General features: G+C 37.8%; 1 protein-coding gene across 2 annotated transcripts in view; it reads left to right on the top strand.

Moving 5' to 3' along the window:
* BDP1 (BDP1 general transcription factor IIIB subunit) overlaps positions 1-14,515 on the top strand; it is a 109,345-nt gene that overhangs the window by 15,925 nt on the left and 78,905 nt on the right. For both annotated transcript variants that reach the window (XM_037032431.1, XM_037032432.1), the window contains exons 8-9: positions 9,460-9,514; positions 13,094-13,237. In XM_037032431.1, coding sequence (XP_036888326.1) covers positions 9,460-9,514; positions 13,094-13,237 — 199 coding nt within the window. The remainder of the gene's footprint in view (positions 1-9,459; positions 9,515-13,093; positions 13,238-14,515) is intronic.

A 14,515-nucleotide genomic window follows, 5' to 3' on the forward strand; every position in this document is an offset into this window, starting at 1 on the left:
ACTAACATTTTCTTAACCTTTGATTTAAATCTCAGTCCATCCATTTTCACTATTATGTTTTTGGTAAGCCTGTTTCTTTTTTTGCAGCTCAAAAAGTAATATTTCTCAATTTCATATGAATACAATTTCTTTAACTTTAGTATCACAAGAGGGGGGACCCCCAGAAACCCCAGAATTATTTTCTAGAGGGTAGGCCCCTTGTAGTACAGTCTTGTCTGCTAGGTGAGTGTTCTAGGAACCCATCTGTACCAGTGTACTAGCTGGCATTGTGAGAGGCTGTGTTTGGCTTCAGTAAATTTTTTTGATGTAGAAGAGGAGCAATGAACAGTGGCAGGAGCACTAAAAGGCATCAAAATTGATGAGTTCAGGAACTGTTTTGAGCAGTGGAAAAACCATCTCTATAGGTGTATTGCATTAAACAGAGAATATTTTGAAGGTGACAAGTTTAAACGTGAGAATAAATATACAATTTTTAATAAATAAATAACACTTTTTGAATCTTCCCTAGTATTTTTAATTTATATCTTGTCCACTTTTAAATGTCTTTGAGGGAGTACTACTAAAGTCACTGAAACTAAGGTAAGAGAAGAATTAGATAATGAAGAGAGAGGATAAATGTACTAGAATATTTGGGTTAATTGTAGCTTTTTGTTCACAAAATGTATTTCCTGTGAAGGCATGAAGAGAAGCATGCTGAATTACATAGTTATTCTCTGATCTAACCATTACTTTCTTTTTTTATTTTTTTTAAAGATTTTATTTATTTATTTTAGACAGGGAAAGGGAAGGAGAAAGAGAGGGAGAGAAACATCAATGTGTGGTTGCCTCTCGTGCACCCCCTACTGGGGACCTGGCCTGGCCTGCAGCTCAGGCATATGCCCTGACTGAAAGTCGAACCAGTGACCCATTAGATGCTCAATCTGCAGATCCACCCTGGACAGGGCTCACCATTGCTTTCTTAGGCCACCTTAATTATGGGGCAACCAGTGACATTACCAACAGCAGCAGTGATTTCAATTAGTGCTTTGATATGCCTAAAAGGATGAACTTTTCCTATAGTTCCTTTTGTTGGGGAACTTTATTACAAGTTTCCTGGGTTGGAGTGCATTTGAGTGCATACTGTATTGCTATAGTGCATTTCTACATAATAGTGAGATCTTTATCCAACTCTGAGCTTTTTTCTTCATTAGTTAAATGGATCATTATGAAAGATTTTTTTTCTGGTGGGCTAGGCATAGATTGATCACCTGAGGGATATTGTGCAATGTAATGGTCATTACATTTCTATAAAAATAAGAAATTGTTTATGTTTTTTAATGTCGAGAACAAAATGTGAGGGCTAGAAATGATTGTCTGTCTCAGATCGAGAGGACCTGATCTGTGTANCTGACCCCTGCCGGAAACTGGCCTGCAACCCAAGCATGTGCCCTGACTGGGAATCGAACCGCGATTGTCTGGTTCGCAGGCCCGCGCTCAATCCACTGAGCTTGTTTATGTTTTTTAATGTCGAGAACAAAATGTGAGGGCTAGAAATGATTGTCTGTCTCAGATCGAGAGGACCTGATCTGTGTAATTAATGATAAATTTGTCACTAGGGTATTTATCTCAGAAATCCTTTAGACTGTTCTCCTAAGAATCAGTGTAGTTCCATCAGGTCTTTGGGCAAAGTGTAGAAAAGTGAAAATGGACTATTGAACTACACTGATTTTTTGGATATCTTTTTTAAAAAGATTTAATTTTATTGTATTTTTAGAGAGGGGAAGGGAGGGAGAGAGAGAGAAAAATATTAGTGTGTGTGTGGCTACCCCATTCACACCTCTCACTGGGGACCCAGCCCGCCACCCAGGCATGCACCCTGATGGGGGAATCGAACTGGCAACCCCCTAGTTCACAGTCTGGCACTCAATCCACTGAGCCATGCCAGCCAGGGCACTACACTGATTTGTTTTAATGTTGAACCAACTTTGGATTCCAGGGATAAATCTCATTTAGTCATACTAAATTATTCTCTGTTTCTGAATTTTGTTATATTCTGTCATATTTTCTTGAGGATTTTTTGTGCCTTTGTTCATGATATATGTATATATACACATATATATATATATGTATCAGTATCCCTCATGATTTACACACACACACACACACACACACACGTACACACGCATATCAGTATTTCTCACAGCTCTGGAGTCTGGAATTTCAAGATCAGGGTGTCAGCCTAGTCAGGTTCTGTTGAGGGCTGTCTTCTGGGTTGTAGACTTGTCATTGTTTCCTACCATAGAGTAAAGAAGGCAAGAGCTCTTTTGGGTCCCTTTTATAAAGGCACTAATCCCATTTATGAGGTCTTTACTCTCATTCCCTAAGTATCTCCAAAATGCTCCACCTCCTAATATCATCGTAGTTGGGGTTAGGATTTCTTTTTTCTTTTAAAAAAAATTTTTTTTAGACCTTTTGACTTCCTTTATTCATTTCACTCACTCCTCACCACCCCCCCCATCTCTGGCAACCAACAATGTTCTCTGTATCTAAAAGGTTTTTTTTTTTTTTAATTTAAGATTCCAGTATATGAGAGATCATATGGTACTTGTCTTTCTCTGGTTTACTCCACTTAGCATAATACTCTCAGAGTCAATTTATGTTGTCACAGATGGTAAAATTTTATTCTTCTTTATGGCTGAATAATAATTACTTTGTCCATTCATCCGTCAATAGACACTTTGGTTGTTTCTGTGTCTTGTCTATTATAAATAATGCTTTAATAAACATGTGAGTACAGATATCTTTCTGAGTTAGTATTTTTATTTTCTTCACATAAATACCCAGGAGTGGAATTGCTGGAATATATGGTAATTCTATTTTTAAGTTTTTGAAGACGCTCCATACTGTTTTACATAGCAGCTATACCAATTTACATTTTCACTAACAGTGTACACAGTTTCCCTTTTTTCCTATATCCTTGCCAGCACTTCTTTCTTTCTTTTTTGTTTTTTGATAATAGGTGTTCTAACAGGTATGAGTGGTAGTTCATTGTGGTTTAGATTTATATTAGGTCATGCTTTTTTATACAGTCCGACGCTCTGCCTTTTCGTTTAATTTTCTTTTATACCAGTGTTGCAATTGTGGTGGGAAGAGGGGTATAAGGAGACTATATGGCATTGGAAAAAAATACAATAGAAATAAGTTTAAAAAAATTAATTTTATTTCTGTGAGAGATGAGAAAATGTTCATCATTTTCTTATGTTGACCCTCGATAAAAACCAAAAAACAAAATGCCTGTTTTACATTTCTGTAATAATTTAGTTCCTTTTTACTTAATGTAACAATTGATATAGCTATGTTTAAGCCTACCATTTCACTATTTTCCATTTATTTCATTTTTTTCATTCTTTTTCTGCTATTTTGGGGGTTAATCAAATATTTTTCAGTATTGCATTTTATTCTGTAATACCACTTTATTTTTTCATACTTCTCCTTTCATACTTTATTTTAAAGATAAACTTCCTTTCATACTTTATTTTAAAGATAAACTTTTTTCCTTTCACACTTTATTTTAAAGATAAACTCTTTAAAATGTAATTCGCTTATCTGCTATCCTTTGTGCTATTATATATCTTATTTCTACACATCTTCTGAACTCTACAATGAACTCATTTAAAAAACTCTTTAGTATATAGAGGAAGTTGAGTAGAAAAAATAAACCAGTTTTTAATATTTAGCTATGTTTACTATTTTTGATGTTTCTCATTTCAGATGTCTGAATAGCAGAAGTGCATAAAAATTTTCTCTGCTTTTATTATCTGAAAGTCTTTATTTCAGTCTACCTTTTTTTTTAGGTACAGTGTTTTTGATTTTGTTTTTTTATTTTTTTTAATATATTTAGTTGATTATACCATTACAGTTGTCCCATTCCCCACTCCATTCCCCTCCACCCTGCACACCCCCTCCCACCCACATTCCCCCGTCTTTAGTTTATGTCCATGTGTCACAAGTTCTTTAGATTCTACATTTCCCATACTATTCTTGCCCTCCCCCCGTCTATTTTCTACCTACTGTCTCTATGCTACTTATTCTCTGTACCTTCTCTCAACTTCTCCTCCTCCCACTCCCCTGTTGCTAACCCTCCATGTGATCTCCATTTCTATGGTTCCACTCCTGATCTAGCTGTCCTGTTAGATTGCTTTGGTTTTAGGTGTGGTTGTTAATAACTTTGAGTTTGCTGTCCTTTCACTGTTCATGTTTTTTATCTTCTTTTTCTTAGATAAGTCCCTTTAACATTTCATATAATAAGGCTTGGTGATGATGAACTTCTGGAATTTTATGTTATCTGAGAAGCACTTTATCTGTCCTTCCATTCTAAATGAAAGCTTTGCTGGATAGAGCAATCCTGGTTGTAGGTCTTTGGATTTCATGACTTGGAATACTTCTTTCCAGCCCCTTCTTGCCTGTAAGGTCTCTTTTGAGAAATCAGCTGACAGTCTGATGGGAACTCCTTTGTAGGTGACTGTCTCCTTATCTCTTGCTGCTTCTAGGGTTCTCTCCTTCATTTTTATCTTGGCTAATGTAATTATGATGTGCCTTGGTGTGTTCCTTCTTTGGGTATAAGTCCTTTGGGACTCTGAGCTTCCTGGACTTCGTGGAAGTCTATTTCCTTTGCCAGATTGGGGAAGTTCTCCATTATTATTTGTTCAAATAAGTTTTCCACTTGTGGCTATTCCTCTTCCCCTTCTGGTACCCCTATAATTTGGATGTTGGAATGTTTAAAGATGTCCTGGAGGTTCTTAAGCCTCTCCTCATATTTTTGAATTCTTGTTTCTTCCTTCTTTTCCGTTTGGTCATTTTTTTCTTCCTCTGGTTCACTCCCTTGATTTGAGTCCCAGTTTCCTTTCCGTCACTATTGGGATCCTGTGCACTTCCCTTCATTTCAATTAGGTTAGCCGTCATTTGTTCATCTAATTTGTGACTAAAATCAGCCAGTTCTGTGAGCATCCTGATCACCAGTATTTTGAACTGTGCATCTGATAGGTTGGCTATCTCTTGGTTGCTTAGAAGTATTGGCTCTGGGGCTTTGAGCTGTTCTTCTTGAGCCATAATGTTTTGGTCTGTTCGTGCCTGTTGTGTATGAGGGGCAGAGCCTTAGGTGCTCGGCAGGGTGGAGCGACCCAGTTGCTGGGTTGTGGTGCTATATGTAGGGACATGGTCAGAGAGGGGCAATGGTGTTTGTACCATGCTCTGTCTGAGATTTTGGTCCCCTCTGCTGCTTCCCACAAGCAAACCTGGCACCCCTGGTGCCGGCTCCCAGGTGTGTGGGCCTGTGCAACCTCCAGGACCCTGTAGGTCTCTCCAATGAACTCTCTGTGAGCCCGAGAGCTTCTTCTGGCACCTTGACCCCCAAAGTTTTTCCAATTGGTACTTTCAGGCTTTAATTCCTGACTCTGGGGCCCTGGTTTGCGCCATCTGTCTCACTGCTCGCTCCTTTGCCCGGTTTATCTGCGTGTGAATGTGTGACCGCAGTCAACCAGCTGCCTTGCCCCCTCACTGGGTCTGCCTGTTGCCACCCCATGCCTGGGATCCACCAACCGCTGTCTGCATGACTGGGTGGGTCCGGCCTATTTTTCCTGCCTGACCCTGCTCCTCCAGCTGCTGACTCCGCCCCCCTTACTCCTCTGGCTGAATGGTTTGTTGTTGTCAGACTTCCGTACAGTTCAATTTTCTGTGTTTTGGTTGCGTTTTTGTTACTAAAACTTTGTTGTTTTTAAACTTGGTTGTGTGAGGGGGCACAGTTTTTCCACCTACGCCTCCATCTTGGCTGTAAGTCCTTTTTTTCTTTAATCCTCACCTGAAGATATATTTATTGATTCCTGAGAGAGAGGAAGGTGGGGGAGAGATAGAGAGTAAGAGCGAGAGAGGGGGTGGGGAGAAATAAAGAGGAAGGAAGGAAGTGATGGAGGGAGGAACATTGATGTGATAGAATGTCAAGTAGTTGCCTCTTATCTGCACACTAATTGGGTACCTAATCTATATAGTAGGCATGTACCCTGATCTGGAATTGAACCCATGACCTTTTGGTATATGGGGCTGCCCTCCAACCAACTGAGCCTCATCAGCCAGGACTCAGTTTCAGGTTTGGAGACTTTTTCTAGATATACAAGTCTGGTTTGACAGATTCTTCTTTTATTGTTTTAAAAATATCTTTCCATTGTCCACCAGCTTCCAGTGTTTCTGATGAAAAGTCAGTTATCATTCATATCATTCTTTCCCTGTATATGACAAATTGTTTTTCTTTGGCTGTTTTAAGATATTATTCTTTAAGTTTGGTGTTTAGAAGTATAATTAGGTTTTGCCTAGGGATAATTTCTCTGATATTTTTTTCTTCTTTGTTGTCTCCTTGGACTCTGCTTGCTTGTATGTCTCTGCGTGACATTGTACTACAGGTTACTAAAGTTCTGTTTATTTTTATCCAGTCCTTTTTTTTTTCCATTTCAGTTTGGCTAGTTTCTATTATTATGCTTACAAGTTCACTGACTTCTGATATTATTAATTTTATGTTAAGCCCATTCAGTGAATGTTGTATTTCTGATATTATATTTTTAATTTCGGTAATGTCCACATGGTTATTTTTCTTAGTTTTTATTCCTCTAGTGAGATGTACCTCTCTGTTCATTCCATATTTTCCTGTAAATTCTTAAACATACTTAAATAGGTACTTGAATTATCTTGTCTATTAATTTCAAAATCAATGTTGTGTTGGAATTGTTTTTATTCACTTTCTTTTTTTATGTACTTGTGGAATTTATTCAGTTTTTAGATATTTATTTATTATTTTTTATCTAAGTTATTTTATTGTTCAGTTATAGTTTGTATTTTCTTCCCACTCTTCCCCCACCTCCTCCCTCCCTCCCTTGCTTCTACCCTCCCGCTTCTTTTTGTCCATGTGTCCTTTATAGAAGTTTCTGAAAACCCTTCTTCCCACTGTCCCTTCCACCCTCCCCTATTGACTTTCTTTTCATTTTCTTCACTGAATCACATTTTCCTGTCTATTCTCACATCTGTGTATTTTTATAAATTGTGTACTAGACATTGTGGGTGATGTGTATTAGAGCCTGGATTATGATTTTATCCTTCAGAGTGCTGAGATTTGTTTCTAGAAGGTAGTTAACATACTGCCAGCTTTTCTCATTCCTGTCAAGTTTGGTTTTAGGTTTTCTTCAGAAGATCTAGACTGGTCCTTACTCTGGGCTTCTCGTCTGAATGACAAAATAATTTCAGTTGCTGTTTTCCCGTTCTCTAAGAATGGTCATATTAGTGCCATTCTAGATCCCTAGGAGAGAAGGCAGTTCATTAATGTAGTGGGCAACCTAGAGCATTAGGGCTTAATTCTCATGCTAGAACCTTGACTAAGAAAAGCTGCTCTAGAGTGTGGTCCATATCTCTGAATGGTGGCTTTTCTGGCATCTGAGGTAAATGGGTGTGAACAAAGTCTTTTCATTCATGTGGGCCAGAACACTGTCATCTCACTGTGTTATGTGACCTCTGGTATCCTTCTTCTGTTCTCATCCCTGTAGTAATTGGTCTCCTAGGCTTCAAGCTCTGGGCATACGCAACCTGGAGAGAACCAAGACATGGCACACTTCTACCAGGCTTGTGAAGCTCCCTTTTAAATAGCTCTTTTTCTCAAGAACACTGCACCTAAAGATTCTCTACCTCCTTAGGTCAGCAGGATCTCCACGCTCTGTTTGGTCTTTCTTCTGTACTGGTTTGGAAATTTAGCTCAGGCAGAGGGCCAGGGTAAATGTTGGTCCATCTTGTGTGTTTCCCTTCTCTTCAGGATTGTGGAATTGTAGTCTTTCTTGTTCTGCCTCTTGTCTAGTGCATGAGGACATGGAAATAGTTGATGCATTTATTTTGTTCCTTGTTAGTTATTTATGGTGTGTGTAGGGGGCATGGAAGAAGTCCGTAACCAGTCACTTTGTCAGGGCCAGAGGTGGAAATTATGGAATTTATTTTGTGATCATCAGATTTGGTCTACAGGGGTTCCTGTCCATGAAATGAATGACTAATAACAGTATAGTCTTCAAAAAAACTTTGAAATAGTCTGAATTATATTCCCAATTAGGTAAAATATGATGCAGCAGTGTTTTAGAATTGAAGAATACCTAGAGCCTATTGGCATTTCTCTCAGGATGTTTAATTCAGTGATTATAGCCTGTCACTTGTTATGAATGTAACTTTTTTTAACGTTTGAGATGTTCAAAGGATAATTTGTTTTTTAAGGGAGAAAGTTGATCATTGAAGACTTTTATATTAACTTGGTAAAAGTTTATGAAGAGAAAGAATTAAAATGAGGGGTAATCTGTAGAAAGATGTTAAAGTTGTAAATTTTTAAAGAATGGGCAAGGATAAATTATAGAGTCTAAGAATGTTCTCTTGAATGGTAAACAGGAAGGAAATGCAAGAAAATAATTGCTTTAAAAGCAAGATTAGTGGTAAGGTTCTTTTGGAGGGAAGACGTGGCCCTGGAGTAGTAGTTCCTTTGCTTTGTGTGCTTTTCTCTATCTTTTTCAATAAAAAGTTTCATTTTTATATAGAAGGGAAAGATTAGCAGATTGTTCCCTCTCCCAGGATGTATATGCATGATTAGACATGCTGAGACACACACTTACACCTTTCAGTATCCTAATGACCTTAAGATGGATTGAGCAATAAACCTTAACTATCCCCATTATAGTGGAGTTAATGTGGAGTGGAGCTGGGAATGGGGCATGAGGAAATGTGTCTTAATATAAAGAAGGTTCCAAAGATAAACTTGGCCTGTTTCAAAATTTGGCATAGGTGTTTCTTTACAGTCTCCCCTCCATGCCATTAAAAATGTATTAGAATAATAATGTAAGAGGTTTTATTTGATAAGCATGTTAGTTTTTTTTTTAGGATTTTACTTATTTATCTTTAGAGGGGAAGGAAAGGAGAGGAGGAGAGAAATACTAATATATGGTTGCCTCTCGTGAGTCCCCTGCTGGGAACTGGCCTGCAACCCAGGCATGTGCCCTGACTGGGAATTGAACCATGATCCTTTGGTTTTCAGGCCCAAGCTCAATCCACTGAGCTACACCAGTCAGGGCTGCATGTTAGTTTTTAAAGAGTTACTACTGGGTAGCTTAATTGATTATAGGTTTGATCTGTTTCTGTGCTAGAGGACTTTATTTTTCCTATCAGTAAATGAAGCCTTTGTTGCTGATTCATGCTAGTAGTAATCATAAGGAGGATCAGGAAACGGTATAAATCTTTCATACCTATTTTTAAAGTGTTAAAGGTTAAGTAACTTGTCTGTTGGCAAAGGCATTTTTATTTATTTGAGAATTATATGTTACTGTAAGCATTTCATTTTTTACACTTATTTTTTAACATAATCCTCACTTGTTTAATGGGAGAAAATTATTATAGCATTTTTTGTTTTGTTAACAGAATAAATTTAAACGTGAAGAGAAAACAAATGGATGGAGAATAGACAAAGCATTCCGTAAGTATTAAGACCTTTTTAAAAAATATATTTTATTGATTATACCATTACAGTTGTTCTATTCCCCCCACTTTCATTCCCCTCCACCCTGCACACCCCTCCCCCACCATTCCCCCTTTAGTTTATGACCACGTGTCTCAAGTTCTTTACATTCTATATTTCCCCTACTATTCTTGCCCTCCCCCCTATCTATTTTCTATCTACCGTCTATGCTACTTATTTTCTGTACCTTCTCCCCCCTTCTCCTCCTCCCACTCCCCTGTTGCTAACCTTAAGACCTTTTTTATAATGTATCATTTGGAGATCCTAATAAATGACCAGTCTTTTGTCTTTGGTTCCAATGTGTTTTAGATTTGCTTTCTCCTTATATTGTCATAGAAAGAGTAAGAGTGGAAGTTTTTCTCTTCAGCAGTGCAGGTCTGGCTGTTGATTTAGATCTATAGATAAGGGATAGCTAAGTTATCAAGAAGAAAGCAAGCGGAGTTCTGAGTCTAAGAGGTCACACGTAGCCTGAAGATATTATTGCTAAGTGCTCTTTATTCTGAAGGAGCTTTATTCAAGAAGGAGTCGATTGGAGTCGATTGTTTCTGAAACTCTACTGTACTATACTATAGATGCTTCCTTCCAGCGGTCAGTCAATATTATTATTACATCAATAATACTGACCACCTGCTATGTGCTAGTACTGTTTAGGCATGGCATATATGATGGTGACAAGACAGATGAAAATCCTGCTTTGATATAAAACCCTTCAGTCTAATTGGGTGGGGGAAGGGTTATAGCCTATAACTGTGATAGTTTCAGATAGTGATTAATTTCCAAGAGGAAGAAAAGAGAGGGAGTTAGGTGTGTGGATATTTAGATTGGCTGGTCAGGGAAGTTCTGTCTGAAAAAATTTACATCTGATTTGAAGGAATGATGTATACCTTTCAGCTTCTAAACCAGGTGTCCAGCCTTTTGGTGTCTCTGGGCCACATGGGAAGAAGAAAAATTGCCTTGGGCCACACATTAAGTACATTGCGACACATAATCACAAAAAAATCTCATAATGTTTTAAGTAAATTTACAATTTTGTGTTGGGCCACATTCATAGCCATCCTGGGCTGCATGTGGCCCACCAGCCATGGGTTGGACACCCTTGCTCTGAATAATAGCCTCATTATAGTTAACATTTTCTATTTTTAAATCCAGAGAAAGACATCAGGGGATCCATAAAGAAAAACAATTAAAAGTACTGTGTAAAGTAGTTCCTGTATTCTTTAAAAGATGATTATCAGTGCTTCATGATTAATAAATGTATTCAATGTCTATTTGTTGTAGTGCTTATCTTAGGAAAATCTGAAGAGAGGACCTAGGTTTTGGAGCATGCACGTTTATTTAATAAGTAAATACTAAGTAAGGTAAAATGAGTGGACCCTACACCCCATGTTGTATTGGGTCCTCAGGGAAACCACGTTCAGACGTGGCTCTTGGAAGAAACTGAAATACTGTGGTCCTCAGTCCTCTCCATTTTAGAGAAGTGGTCCTGAAACTTTTTATTATGTTTTACATGTTATAATCACAAAAGAACTTATAAATCTGTAAATTGCCTTTTATGGGGTATGGAGCCATTGTTAAAACCATTATAAGTAGATACCTTTAAAATTGACTGATTTTGGTGCTTTATAATGGGAAATAAAAAAAAAAATTGCCCTGGCTGGTGTAGCTCAGTGGATTGAGCGTGGGCCTTGGAACCACACAATCGTGGTTTGATTCCCAGTCAGGGCACATGCTTGGGTCGCAGGCAAGTTCCCTGAAGGGGCCAGTTCCCAGCAGGGGATGCATGAGAAGCAACCATACATTGATATTTCTCTCCTTCTCTCCTTCCCTTCCTCTCTAAAGATAAATAAATAAAATCTTAAAAAAAAATTAAAAGCAAAATGGTGTTTTGTAGAAGTTGTATTTCAGATTCCTTCGAACATCCTTATTGGTTATTTTAGTGCTGTATTATTTACCATCATTGTTGTGGAAGGTCAGAACAGATAAAGGCTGAGTCTACAGTGAAACAGGGCCTTCAGAAATTCCAGGTTTGGGCTTGACTTCCTGAGGCTGATTTATTTTTGTTTTGGTATATAACTCTTTTTGGAGACCATCTTGAAATCATCTTATAATCAAACTAATCTTGGAGCTTATGTATATATACAGAGCATCATTTTGTCTATATTCACTATATGTTTATTTTATTTTTTAAAGATTTTATTTACTTATTTATTTCTAGAGAAGGGAAGGTAGGAAGAAAAAGAGGAAGAGAAACATCAGTGTGTGGTTGCCTCTTCCGTGCCCCCAACTGGGGACCTGGCCCACAACCCAGTCATGTGACATAACTGGGAATCACACTGGCAACCCTTTGATTTGCAGGCCAGTGGCACTCAATCCACTGAGCCATACCAGCCAGGGCTATATTTTTATTTTTTAAATTTATTTATTTTATTATATTTTTAGAGTAGATCTTAACTTAGGCAAGGATTTCACTCCAGTAGTGGATTGATTTCTGATTCACTCAGAAATTGCTCCTTCTAATACAGTGCTGTTCGTGGGTATTTAGTGAGAGTGGTCCTGATCAATATATTCATTTGCTTTCCACTTTGCTAATATTTGGAAGAGTAGAGTTAATAGTAACAAAGTGAGGGCATGTGGTGGTACATAGACTATTGAGGACTTCTTAGTCCTAGGATTTCTTAAAAGTTGATGTATAATTAATACACAGTGCAATTTGTAGTGTGGTGTAACCACCATCCAAAATGATGTATTTCCCTTTCTAGTCAGTCTCCACTGATGTCCTGACCTAGTCAGCCACTATTTTCATTTGAAGCATCATAGACTAGTTTAGCTTGTTTCAGAATGTCTTATTCATGGAATCATACAATATATATTTTTTTGTGTCTGGCTTTTTTCACTCATCATGTTTTTTTTTAAAGATTTTATTTATTGATTTTTAGAGAGAGAAGAATGGAGGCAGAAAGAGAATGAAAAAATATCGATGTGCAAGAGAAACATTGATTGATTGTCTCTCTCATGCCCCCAACCAGGGGCCTGGCCCACAACCCAGGCATGTGCCCTGACTGTGAATTGAACTGGCAATCTTTTTATTTGCAGGCTGGTGCTCAATCCACTGAGGCACACCAGCCAGGGCTCATCATGTTTTTTTTGAGATTTCAACTCACATCATTAAAAAAAAAAGTATGTTTCTTTTTATCTTTTTATTGCTCAGTGGTCTATTATGGGACTGCATTATAGTGATTAGAATTGCTTATCCATTCCCCTGTTGATAAGCCCATTTGCTTTTTAAACAAATTTATTTGTTCATGAGAGAAAGGGGGAGAGGGAGAGAGAGATTAACTTCTTGTTCAACTTATTTATGCATTCGTTGGTTGATTCTTGTATGTGCCCTTACTGGGGATTGAACCTGCAATCTTAGCATATCAAAATGATGCTCTAACCAACTGAGGTACCCAGCCAGAGTCCCATTTGCTTTTGATGCCACCATACTTAAATAATAAAAACTTGAAGGTCCTTTTTCTTTCTTTTTTTTTTAAACAGAGGAAAAGCGCCCTTTTGACTTCAATTTTTTTGCTCATTTGCTTCAGAAAGTTCTTGCTGAGGAAGAGAAAAGAAAACAAAAATCCATTAAAAATCAGAGTTTAAAGGAGAAGAAATCCTCTAAACCACGGAAAAATGTAAAAGGTATTTATTTCATAATAAAATGTGTTCTTTTCCTTAATAGACTTGCAACATTGTTTCTCAAGTCTTTGGGTATCCACATGTAGTTCAGGTAGTTAAGATCATCTGGGTATTCCAGTCACCGGGCCTCCAAAGAGCAGCTCTCTTAAGTTTTTTTATTGTCATGTCTGGGCTATTTGACATCTTTCTTGCATCTAAAACATAGTTGTAAGAGTATTAGAGTTTTGGAGTGTCATCTTTGGTTACTTATTTTTCTCTATAAAAATCTGACACTAAAGTCTAATGTTAAAAAATATGAAACTCATTCTTCGGACTTGTGACTGAATTGTATTGTTTGAGCATAACTTCTTTCTGAGGGTTACTGTTGACTTGTACCAGGTAGAAAATGGTTTCTATGTAGGTTTTTAATTTTTTTTATTTTTAGTCTTATATTCTTAACTGTTTAAACTCTGATATAATGAGGACAATGTCTAGCTATAATCACATAATGTAACGAATGTTGGAACTGCAGGAAACCTTATGTTAGCTAGTCCACATCCTAGCCCCTTTCTCTTGTTTTAATTATCCAGAAGTAGTCCTGCAGATCCTACGTCACTTTTTTCTAAGGTTTCACAGTGTTAGTGGTGGCAGAGGCGGGACTCAAATTTTGAACTGAGAGCCTGTGTCAGGGTTCCCCAAGACCAGCCCCCAGGTGTGATTATTTGGTAGAAGGACTCATAGGACTTAGTGTATAGTTGTACTAACAGCTGAGATTTATTACAGTTATAGAATACAGAGTAAAATTGGCAAAGGGAAAAATCTAGGGGAACCCATGTACATGCCTGTGGGAATTCTCTCCAAGTGGAGTCACACAGGATATGCGTAATTTCTCTATCACCAAGTGGTCACAAGGTATGGAAAATGTTGTCTACCAGGGAAGCTTGTGAGAAACTCTACCCAAGGATTTTATTGGAGGCTGGTCATACCTTCTGCCTGGCATGTACCAGAACTCAAGACTCCCAGAAGGAAAGCAGTTGTTCAACACAAACCACATTATTTGTACAGACAGTCGAGGTACCGTGAGCCACTTTTGTCAGGTAGACAGATGGGAGCTCTCCCCAAACCCGAGCTTCTAGACATAGGCAGTGGGCCAGCCTTTCTAAGTAGACCTTTCAAAAGCTAGCCTGCTCTGTTAACTCTTCTGCACAGAGTTGATCTAGAATTTCCATTTCTGAAGTATGGTGCCTACATCTTTTAAAAAGTAGTATTGATAACTGCCAAGTTATTTCATTCTTTAGATGT

This window comes from Sturnira hondurensis, unplaced genomic scaffold (genome assembly GCF_014824575.4).
Source record: "Sturnira hondurensis isolate 20B ecotype Veracruz unplaced genomic scaffold, ASM1482457v3 Scaffold0021354, whole genome shotgun sequence".
In the NCBI taxonomy this organism is placed as follows: domain Eukaryota; kingdom Metazoa; phylum Chordata; class Mammalia; order Chiroptera; family Phyllostomidae; genus Sturnira; species Sturnira hondurensis.